The 12156-nt window shown below is 37.3% G+C and overlaps 2 protein-coding genes across 5 annotated transcripts in view; one reads left to right on the plus strand and one right to left on the minus strand.

Annotated features, from left to right (window-relative positions):
• RHOQ (ras homolog family member Q) overlaps positions 1 to 11840 on the plus strand; it is a 24963-nt gene extending 13123 nt beyond the window's left edge. Inside the window, exons 3-5 of one of the 3 annotated variants that reach the window (XM_065834268.2) lie at positions 3149 to 3313; positions 4047 to 4142; positions 4874 to 11840. In XM_065834268.2, the coding sequence (XP_065690340.1) occupies positions 3149 to 3313; positions 4047 to 4142; positions 4874 to 4906 (294 nt within the window). In that variant the 3' untranslated portion in view covers positions 4907 to 11840. Of the gene's footprint in view, positions 1 to 3148; positions 3314 to 4046; positions 4143 to 4869 lie in introns of all 3 variants that reach the window. The other 2 variants (XM_065834266.2, XM_065834265.2) reach the window with 2 other exon arrangements.
• The window catches only part of PIGF (phosphatidylinositol glycan anchor biosynthesis class F), a 21175-nt gene continuing 14225 nt past the window's right edge, over positions 5207 to 12156 (minus strand). For both annotated transcript variants that reach the window (XM_065834263.2, XM_065834264.2), the window contains exon 6: positions 5207 to 5588. In XM_065834263.2, coding sequence (XP_065690335.1) covers positions 5475 to 5588 — 114 coding nt within the window. In that variant the 3' untranslated portion in view covers positions 5207 to 5474. The remainder of the gene's footprint in view (positions 5589 to 12156) is intronic.

Consider the following 12156-nt stretch of genomic DNA (forward strand, 5'->3'; position numbering starts at 1 on the left):
TACTTATGTCAAATTTATTTAAAGTTATTTTAACTCTCACATTTTCAGCATATTTTTCTATCTGTATTCATTTGCTTCAGCAAATGGCAAACAGTTTTGTTTTAAAGATCATAGTGTGATGGAGAGTGAGCCATTTCACTATAGCCTGGAGTTTTTGAGAGTTGTACTGCATATTTTGATCCTTAGTGGCTTTCTTTCCCATCTTATTCACACTCTTAAATTATTCCACTTAAATTTTTAAAATATTTTTAATGCCTAAATATACATGCAGTGCCTCCCCCAGTTAGACTGGAAGTCTAATTGCTGTACAGCGTGGTGTGTACATGCACTCAAATTGGAATTTATGTTGACTGGCTAGTATAATTAGATTTTGCCATTGCATTTAATTTTAGAATAAGCCACATTTATTTCCCTTACACTGGATTCAGGAAATAAATTATAGTTGAAGCAATCATATTTTTCCAGGCTTCTCTAATATTCAGTCTAAATTCATTTGGTGTTTCAGATTCTTCTACCAAGCACAGCAGTTCCTTAAACCAAATACATCAGAGAAAGTTTTCAGGTTCAATTGTTATTTCGCAAGGACTGTTGGGGAGCAGAAGTCTTTAAGCCCAGATGGCCTGCTAGATGCAGGCAACATTTAAGTCATGTTGTCTCTCAGGAGGCCCCAGGACCAGTCTAATCATGTGGAAGGAGGCTTTATTAGAATTACTTACCATTATGAGTATCAATACAATCCCAGTTTTCATAGCACAGACAAGGTTTAAAGGAGAGCCTGACAGCACTGACTTGTGTCAAGCAGCAGGATTGGTGGGTATAGCCAAATTCTCTGTTAATTTAAGTGTAAATGCAGTGAAGTTGCTGTAGTGAACACCACATACATCTTTGGCTGTGGTGCACGATACATCCGATCGCATTGTACTTGCCTTCAGTTTAACTTCTTAATTACACAGGATGGACGCACAGCTTGTGCAGTGCACATGGGACAGGGTGTGGATCAAAAAGCTTATAAGTAGATGCAGGGGCAGGAATGAGTTCAGCGACTTGCATGCCTTAAATCGCGGTAACGTTGCTCACTCCCAAATGAGTGCTGAGGAGCACGTGGGAAGCGAGGTGCAGTACCAAATGCACAGGGGTTTGTATACAATGGGATTTAAAAAGATAAACTAAATATGAAGCTTTTGAAGTAAACTATGCAAATGTAACTTGTCTTCAAGATCAGAAAATGATTAGAATTTGAAATGGATAATCTAAGAGGTATTTTAAGGTCAGTGGACTAACAGTAATTCCTGGTGACAATTACATGTTTTCCAGTATTCCGTGCAGACAGTGCTCTAATTATTGTAACCCAGGTGTGAGGTTTTTGGAAAACGTTGTATGTAGTGAAGGCAGCTCTTTGGTAGTAGGAATAAATTATTACTTCAAACTAGATTTTTTTTTTTTTTAAGAAAATCTTTTCAGTAATACCTTGCATAGGATTTAGCAGAGCTGAATCTGAAAGCAGCTGACAGATCTGCCTGTGTGTTCTTGCATGCACATTTTGTACTCCAGGGACTAGTCTAATTTGCAGTTGGGAAGCTTCTTTTAGGATTTCGGTCTCCACCCTAGAAAATGGAGTGGCAACCCTCAGCAGGATCTAACTACATTCAGTAGTAGAAGTGAAACATAAAATACATGCTTAAAAAAATAGTGTTAACTAGTTTCAAGTTGCTGTTGTGGTTTTTTTTTAGTTATTTCTGCCTTCTATGATGAACATCCACAGATATGAAAAAGACATGGTTACTCGTTTTTTCTTTTGAAACAGGATAGGAGCCTGACACCAGCAGGGAGACAACTGAGCTTCAGAAAGGCCTGTCAAATGTTGTGATTTCACAGTAGTGTCAGTTACTGTGGTTGTGAAATTGGGAGCCCATGTTTACAGCTAAACATGCTCCAGCTTATTGACGAGACTGGAAAGTATACAAGACTGGCAATAGAGAGGATAATCAAAATGGCACATGAGAATACTGGTTACAAAACAGAATATTGTGTAAATAGACACTGAAGAGAACTGGCCAATTGGCCTCTTTGCTAATGCAGAATCTCTTCCAGTGCTTGTTCTCACCAGTCTTTTCTCCATGTCACGATGAGGGCAGCAGCCTCTTCCCACAGCTGTTGACTTCCAAATGAAAAGACGGGTCTAGCAGAACCTGCTCTGAGGGAGTTCTCACTCGTTTTCTGAAATTCTAGCAATGCCATCTTTAAAATGTAACAATCTAGGAAGGACTTTTTTGAGGGTGTAACTATAGGTTAATAATCTGCTTATGTGACAGTTGCCAAGGAAACGAAAATGTAATTTTCTGGTTTGTTTCAAACGTAGAGTTGAATTACATTTCTGTTTCTACACTTAATGAACAGATTGTTCCAATATTTGTGAGATTTAATTAAGATGGGGACCTTGCACGGGGAAGAGGGAGGCTGCTGCAGCAGCCATACTAAAGTGGTGTTTATTGTGGAAAAGAAGGCATAAAACCAGCATTCTTCGCTGTCTCTGCAATGCCTGGGCTCAGTCTTGGTTATCTGTTTTTTGGTTTTGTTGTTTTTTCTCTTCTTTTAAAAAAACCCACAAACCACAAAGCCTAAGGTAGGAATGGTAGGGCATTGGTTCACTGCCACAGACAAAAGGAAGCCTTGCAGAGAAAAGCTGGGGTATGCTCTCTCCTGCTCTTAGCTAGAAACTATGGCAAAATCCACTTTCTTTCTCTTGTTAGAGAGATTGTCTGTTTTACAGTAGTGACAATGTTCCTGTGTACCTCTGTGGCCGGGATATAGTATGCCCTGGCCATAGGACTGGTGGCTTTAAATGCTATGGCTCTGAATAACCCAAATAATCATCTTTTCATGCTACCTCCCTCTCCCCTTTGCCCCAAAGGGCATTACTGTTCACCTGACGCCGTTCTTGATCTTGTTATTTATATTGACATATAATTACCCTTATATGCAGATTTTTGCTCTGCCATACTAAATAACCTGGAAGAGTTGTAAACATTCAGAAAGTTGGCTTCATCAGAATTCCTGAAATATGAATAGTTTCTGAATATAACTGTTAAAATTAACAAAATGCAAGCAACAATTTAATATTGCAGATAACAGAGTTTTTCTTTCTCAGGAAGACTATGACCGTCTGAGACCTTTATCTTATCCTATGACCGATGTCTTCCTTATCTGCTTCTCAGTGGTAAACCCTGCTTCATTTCAAAATGTGAAGGAAGAGTGGGTACCGGAGTTGAAGGAATATGCACCTAATGTTCCCTTTTTACTAGTAGGAACACAGGTACATCTGGTTCTGTTCTACTTTAATTTAAACAATCCAGATCATTGTATGGTGCCTTTTCTGTGTTCTGGAAGGTCAGGCCCAACAGGACCTGAGCAGCATCTCCTCCTTTGGAGGAACAATCCTAACAAGTGGCAGAAGAACCTGGATATGTGTTGTCCTCTAATGAGCTACCTCCATTTTGTTAAAATATATGCAAGATTGGATGCATCTCTCTGTGACTTTCTGTAAAGTCATGGGACTTACGAAATAAAACTGTCTGTTCATACTCATGTTACTGGAATTACTTGGGTCTGCAGCTATTAGTCATATCCAATATTTGCTGAAGTAAAGGAGCAAGAGGAAAAGTGAGACAATTTCTTCTTGCTTCTTGTGGGCAGTGGACTGGGCTTAAATTACAAAATGACCCACATGTTGGTATTATGTTTGGGTTAATCTTTCTTCCACTGCTGGATATACTTTCTGGTATTCTGAGATGATCACATCTAATTGAAGAGCTGAATTACAGGATAAATGTTTGTTCTTTCTGGATTAAATGTAGTAGTTCACAGCTTAAATTGCCAGGACTTTTGGATCAGGAAGGATTCACAATCTGAATCATTACATAAATGCATTTTTATACATGTAATGCTCCATTAAATAAATGATTCTGCTTTAAAAAGAGGGTATCATATAGCCTGCTGACTTTTGTTTAGAAAAAGCAATCCAACATGACTGCAATCTTTCTTACTAGATTGATCTTCGTGATGACCCAAAAACTCTGGCAAGACTGAATGATATGAAAGAGAAGCCCATATCTGTGGAGCAAGGACAGAAGTTAGCGAAAGAGGTAAACTGGATACTCCTACATGAAACCAAGTAGCAAAGAAGCAGAAAAGCCTATTTCCAACTGACTTCTTCCTTTACCACTTCACCCATTTATTTTACCAGTCAACATATAGAAACTTTATGTCTGGTTACCAGTTAACAGTATTTGTTTATGTTGTTGAATACAGCTAACAAGTAGACCTGTGCAATAGCACTTCCCTTTTAGTAATAGTTCTAACTTTCTGTGTACACACTGATAAAAACTACATGAGCATTAGTCAGAAAGGGTTAAAATGACAGAGTTGTTGAAGTTGGAAGTGGCCTCTCCTACTCTAGGAGAAAGCTGGCGGCATCTTTAAGACATCATTTGAGAATTATATACTAGCATTTTAACACACTGCCTGGATAATGCTTATCGGGGCACTTATTCATAGAGCCTTATTTTGAAACATAAATCAGTCATGTAATTCTGTAATTATTTTTTGCTGTTTAGCTATCAAAAATACCTTAGGACCCTACTGCTAATCTAAAGAGCTTATTTAGTACGCTCCCTTTATAAGCCAAACCAACTTAAGTACATTCCAGATCTTTGGCCAAAACACAAATCTTTTATCCTACAGGGGGAAGTACACTCAGATGACTTTTCTAGACTGCAGCCAAACATTGTGATGTCACTATAGAAAAAAATAATGCAGATAGAACTGAGCAACTGAAAAATATTGCTATTGAATTAACTTTTTTCTTGACAGATAGGAGCCTACTGCTATGTGGAATGTTCAGCTTTAACACAGAAAGGACTGAAGACCGTTTTTGATGAAGCTATTATAGCCATTCTAACTCCAAAGAAACACACAGTGAAGAAAAGAATAGGCTCAAGATGCATAAACTGCTGTTTGATCACGTGAGATACATTTGACAATGGCCAGGCTTACTGTGAAATTCTACGGAATTTAAATGCAATGCATTAAGTACACAGCGAACTTGTTACAAGTTTGAAAGCTGAAACCATGATTCTGCCTTCTACAGCTGGTGAATTCCACAGGAATAAAATCAAACACAACGAACTTGTAATAAGAAGCCACCACATCTGTTAGAAATATTTTATTCAGACTGGAAGGTACAATCTCTCAGGGTTACATAGTCTAGAGGAAGCAAAAACTGCACCATGTTGAAACGGCATCTATATGATTTTATTGAGTGGAGATGCTTGGCCTGAAACACTCTGATTTAATTTGGATAGTCTTCTGCTTTGACTATACATATATATATATATATATATCTTATAAAAACAACAACTTTTGCACAGTCTGTATGGAATCTGCACAAAGAAATACCTTGTCTCTCTTTGCTCCAGTTATCTGCTTTTATATGTAAGCTGCTTCCGGTTCCAGTGTATCCACAGAGGTGCAATAATCAGACCAGCCACATAGCCAAAGGTCGCTCCGAGGGAACAGGAGATGGGCCATACCTGAGGGGAGAACACAAGGTAAAAGCAGACGACAAGGAGAGCCTTTGTGGTTTTTTGTACGTTGTGAGCACAAATTTTCAGTGTAAGCTAGGTACTGAAAGACAGTAGTGTCTTATTCTACTTTAAAGCTTGACATGCTTTCCAAAAAATGCAAAAAGTGTAACAATCATCTTTGTGGACACTAAATGCTGTTGTACAGTTTTTAATTAATATGCATTAAAATGTAACCAGGCTTCTGGCTATTGCAGACTTCAGTTTGATATTCCCAAAACTATGTGAAAAACATTACAGTATTTATATCCCCTGAAGTGTTCAGCTAAGCTGACTTTCTGTTCTGCTGCACACATTTGGAAACCTACAGATGGTGATTTCTCCTTCCAGTCTCTCATGGTGTTCTGAAACTTTTAGAGGTGTGTATAAATGAACTAATATTCAAATAAGGCCAGAGACTGAGATGGATAGAAGGTTCTTCTTTTTTTTTGTCTTGGAAAGTAGGCAAAGGGATCAATTTCCCTCTGGCTGGCAGTAGGGAGGGAACATAAATTTTGAAACTTACTGAACATCTTGCCCCCAGTTCAGCAAACATGTAGTAAGCCAGTTACATTAAAGAGAGCTTTAATGATAAACTCTATTTCCTAGTATAAGACCAGGGAAACTGACTTAATACAGCTGACTCACTTTCACAAACCATTTAGTACTGAGGCAAAGAAGTAATGGGATCCGCCCCCCCCTTTTTTTTAATTGGTATTGATTTGCAGGGAGGAGTGGTCAAAACATAACCAGTCTGTCCTCAGATGTAGCTTATATTACCAGTCAACTACATACGGCATTTGATGGAAGTCTCAGTTGTGCTGGTGATTAAAAATATTTATTGTAGAATAAACTGAATTCCCATTCCCCTTCAAAATTCTGCTTTTTTTTTTTTTTTTACTTTTAAATTAAGGGGGATATTTCCACCTTCTGTAGTACTTGAGACTGAGAAATGCACTAGACATTATTAAAGAAAATATCCACTTCTCAATGTCCAGCCTTCTTTTCTCCTTCGTTTTGGTTTGCAATTCATGAATATCAAATGAACTTAATGGCACTAATTCCTCCTTTCATTCATTATTCTAGCTCTGATTCTCTGTACTTCATTATCACTTGGAAAAAATATATTTATTCACATCCTTTGATCACAGGAATTTTAACTAGGAATAAGAGTAATGTATTTTATCTTCAGCTGTTTCATCTTCACATTCCTTGGCATTTGCAGTTTTATATATTATTTGGAGGTCTTAAGGAGTGTAGCAAAGATGACTGTAAACAAGGTGCCTTAGGTACTCTTTATTGACCTTGTTTCATTCTTCCATTTCTGGACATTCTGTCTCTGCGACTTCTTTCTGTTGCTGAATATTTTGGCTGTTGCCTCTCAAACCAAAGACTTGCTTGTTTTCATTCATTAAACAGTGGTATTATAGATCTTCTATAAAAAGCCTTGAGATGCTTTGGTATGGTAAGATATTATATATATTTAAAACTCACATGAGTTTGTGGCCTTGGCTAATCTTACACTTCAGGTGGATTTTTTCAGCTTTTCAATGAAATGTAATTAAGTTATTTCTACCATTTTGCTTATTACACATGTCTAAAAGACAAAACAATAAAAAAAGCCTCTGCAACCCCAGCTGCTCACTCAGTAACATTCAGTTGCAATGGGAGTCCTACTTTCTTACCCACTGATGAAGTCAAATACTGCTCTAATATCCACAAAACTATGGGCAGAGACTTCATAACTCAGTGGTCTTTTTACATCGAATTCTCTGAGTGATCAATTATCCTTCATTAAACTTTACCTACATTAGGTGAATCTGTAGTTGCCTATTTGCTTTTCAGAAGTATAGGTAGACATCGGATGCCAAATTTTTCATGTTCCCTTAACTAGAGAGTCAATATCCGTGATGACCCATTGACCCTGTATCCTTTGCTATTTTGTGTATAGTGGGCAATTGTTGGTACGATTAAAACGATCTCTGACTGTTGTAGCTTCTTTTACCTGATTGAACTACAACTTGGAACATGATTTTTCAACAGTTATGTAAATTTTAGTATTAATTATACCTCTGTCTTTCAAATATTCAATTTTTGCTTTGCTTTTTAAAAATCATTGTTACCTTACAGAAATTTCAGGCTGTCTCAAACACATGAGTCTCTGACCTCTGAAACTCTCACCAGCGGCAGCTGGCCAAGACAGGGCAAAGGGAAGAAACCATAAAACACTCTATGAATGAGACAGAAAATAAGCACCACCTCATCCCTTCTAGTGCCATAGAAATAGGCCAGGTACTCGTTCTTGTTATGCTGGTCAGATAGCCCAAAATAGTTCTGAAGGCAGTTTGATTGGCCTTTTGAAAACTCCATAACTATAGGAGTTAAAAGCCTGGACTTAAGAGCGTTGCTGTCCTTATGCTATTTTCTCTAACCCTCAAGGCAGGGCAAAAAAAACTCTAACAAATGAGTAATTATACTAGTTGTGCACCTTTTATTCTTGACTGCTGGCCTTTAGGCTACATACAGCCAGATGCACCCATGGGTATATCTAAAGCTGCAAGTTATCAAAGATTACAGATTAAGATGTGGCTCTTAAGCACATCAGTTCCACTAAAATAGCAGCCCTTGCATATGCTTTTTGTCTGCCTGTGAAAGTGGGTTGCTTTATTTTGCGTTAGCTGCTGGCCTTGTTTTTCTGAGACCAAATCACTTTCCACTGGACCTTTTTAAATGAATTTGACTTGCTTGATTGGTCTGCTTTTGCCCTGTCTTTTATGTCATCTCTTAAGCTTGGTTTACCTTCCCTGACTTGGTATGAACTGCCCCTAAGTGATAAAAATCTAAGCAGCTAATATCAATTGTCTGCCTGTTCTAAGAGATTGCATTCTGCTTGTCTGAAGTATGCAACTTGTAATATACTCCTCGTCCCCTGAGAACTATTCAGCGCAGTTTCTCCTACTTTATGCTGAGGAAGCTGACATATCCTACCCCAGTACTGATGTCATGTCTAGGCTGGGTCAGCAGCAGGGGAATAAAATGTTGGGCAACATCATTTAACTGCACTTTTTTTGAGGGGGAAGAAGGATCTGGAGAGAAAAGTGTGGGGAGTGCAGAAGACAGGACAGAACATTCTTCAGGAAACTGTCATGAAATGCCCTGTTTGTCCCAGCAGCTGGGAAGCATCAGGTACCATCCTCACACCCTAATACAAGAAGAGTTAGTTTACATATCAAAAGCATGCAGAAAAGGGCACTTTTAACAACCTGTATGATTACTAGGAATCTGAACAGCAGCTTGGCAAAAACAAATCTCCCCTTACATGCTTAACAAGCACAAAAATGGTATTTTAAGGGACAGAGCATGACCAGTGGTTAATGCAAAATGATCCTGACTTCTGCTATTTGTTTAAATTTTCTTTTTGCCTTTTCATCTGGCAGCAGTTGTTAGGACTTAAGAGAGATTTCTTTAGGCTTGCTGAACAGTCACTGCAGAACTGCAAGTTTTCTAGTACATATTAGAACTCATTTTAAGAATAAGGACTCGAAATAGGAATTGCTAACCTTTCAGGACACAGAGGAGCTAGTTTCCTCAGTGCTCTTTAGAACACCTATGAAGTGATGTGAGAATGCTTACTAGCATGTTGCACAGAAAGCAGAGCATGTTGCAGGATCCCAGCAAGGCATCTGGCTCTGCTGTACTAGGCATGTAGCTCGTTAAACCAGAATTCTGATTGCATGACAGTTTTGTCATTTATTACAAGTCTGTAACTTGCATCCTGTGCAGTGGGAATTACATAGACATTGATAAGGACATAAAGGCCAGATTCTTATAGGTCAAAGGAGCAACACCCTAATAAAGGTTTTAAGGATACTATTAAGTTAGCAGCTGACTGCTGGAAGTTTAATTATACAAATGCAAGTACAGTGAGGCAATCTCCTGTAATTACTTTTTTTCTAGTAAACTGGTCTCCTCCTTTAGATTAGTGCTTTTCTCATATTCCTAAACCTGAATTTTTTGTATGCTTACTATTTCAAAAGATCCATTTCTGACTGTCAATTAGAAAGCTATGTAATAGTTTTTGTTTCACTTTAAAACTGAATAAATGAGCACAATTACTTTCCCTCCCTGTTTCTAACATGCCTTAAATTCCTGTTTAGTCTGTACTGTGTTAAAAATTTCAGTACATGCCTTTAATCTATTTTGGTTGCATGCACATGTTAACTAAAAGTGTCTTATCACATTGTACAGAATGTGTGTGTTGACAAGCACATGCTGAGGAGAAGAAAGTGTGAGTTTTTCAGGCTGGCATCTGTAACTAGAAGTTGGTTTTGTGGATTTGTGATCTAAAGTTATAGGAAGCATAACTGCCTTTGATCTCACCATGAAGGTTTACATTAAGAAAACATATCATTAAATAAACAATGATAACCACACTAACATGGAACAAGCTTCTACCTCTGTTTAAAAAGAGACTCAAACACTAGATACTATCCCTTCTACCCATGTAAAGCAGCTTCTTTTACAACAGAACTTTCACAGTAGGTAGATGATCCAAAAAAAAATACCAGAAAGAAGGAAACACTGAGGTGTGTGAAGAATAAATAGTGTGAAAGTTTATAGTCCTATTTCAACTCACTTGAGTAACTACCAAGAACTGTACCCAAGATTATCCAGATTATTTTTCAGGTTACAAAAGTCTGAGAGGTATCTCTGCTAATATTTACAGTCATATTGGCTAAAACACATGGCAGTCAATCAACTCATTTGAGTTATATCAGCACTATCTATTATGTTTGCAGCATCCAGTATAAAGTGGGAATACATCAATTTCACTTTTCCCTAATGATATGAAAACAATGTAAGCAGAATATTGTTTCAAAGTTACTTTTTATCATTAGTTACAGGTACTACAGATCAAAATTATGCTATAAAATACCTCAAAACAAATGGATGGGCAGGCACGCACACAGTAAACCCAGGAACATGTTTGAAAAGTCTGTTATCAAAACATGGAATAAACCCAGGAACTTCACAATTTCCAAAAGTCATTGCTGTCAAAGGTGAATGGGGTGTCTGGAATACTAGTTCCACCACCTAGAAAGCATGCTGATAAAGTTTTGCTCTTTAATTATACCATCTTGTTCTGCAACTCAGGTAACTCAGGCTGAGCAGAGAAAGGATGTGTCACAATGCGTCTAGTAACACCTTAGCGATCCTGTTCTGTTTCAGTGGGGGTGTGCTTTAAGGTGCCACTTCTCAGATGACACATGAAGCCAGGATCCTAATCATATGCAGTGATTAAAAGTACACCACCAACTTGAAATAGGCACTCTGAAAAAACTGAGCAACTGTGACAAAAGAAGTTATTTTCTATTTCTTTGCTACAACTGCCATAACTCAGCATAATCCTTGCATACCACTGCACATCAGAGGGCTAGAGGCAACAAGAAGTGGATGTGCAATTCCTTCGTCTTTTGAACATCACCTAGAATAGCCTTATTTCAATGGTCATAATTAAGTGCTGAAAACTATTTTAAAAATTGTTCAAGAATTAGATAGTAATCTCAAAACATTGGCAAATTTATTCTACCAGTCTGACACTTGAAAAACATTAATATCTTGCAGATAAGATATTAATATCTTACAGAGTAAGTCTTGAAATGTGTGGGTGTGTTTGTTTGTTTTTAAAGACAGCAATTTAAATACTGTAGGGACTAACCTGCATTCCTGTAAGGCAACTACCTTAACCTTTGAGATAAGCTTAATTCTACAGCCCTATAACCAGGAACAAGCACAGAGCAGGCCTCCCAGACCAACTGTTCTGCATAGTTACAAAATAAATTTTTCTGAAGTCTAGCAGAGTGGCAATAGGCATGAACAAATTGTGTTAAAAAATTACTTTAAGAACAACACAATAATGAAAAACAATCATCAAGATACCGACTGACTTTCAGCAATACATTTTATACTTCTAACAGAAATGCTTTATGTATTTTTCATTTCCATTCTGAAACATTATTCAGATAATTAATGTCATTTTATTTCCAAACCAACATTATGTTCCTATTAAGTAATATTTACTTAGCGTAAAAATTGTTGTATGCTAAAAAAATGCATTTTACATTATTTTAAATGTAGACAGGCCCACTAATCTGAGTATCCCCTGTATGCAATATTTTTCAAACGTAAACATGGAAAATAAAGTTAAGATTTTCTGAGACATCTGTATTTATCTCAGTTTTGTTGCATGTCACAACAAATGTATATGTAAAGAAACAGGTTTTCTTTGGTTTATGATATTTCAGGATGAAGTAGCATTTTGATTTTAGCCATTAGCACATGAATTGGAACCTCCTGATGATTCCACACTAAGTTTACTCCACAGAAGTCTGAAATACTTAAAACTAAAAACAAATTGTAGTGAAAGACATACAAGACATATTGGTATATGATTTTCTGATCAGGTAAGATATAGGTAATGGTACTACAAACTTCTCAGCTTCTGCTAATACATCTCAACCATGATGTAAAGTGACAA

The sequence above is a fragment of the Patagioenas fasciata genome, chromosome 3 (assembly GCF_037038585.1).
Source record: "Patagioenas fasciata isolate bPatFas1 chromosome 3, bPatFas1.hap1, whole genome shotgun sequence".
NCBI lineage: Eukaryota > Metazoa > Chordata > Aves > Columbiformes > Columbidae > Patagioenas > Patagioenas fasciata.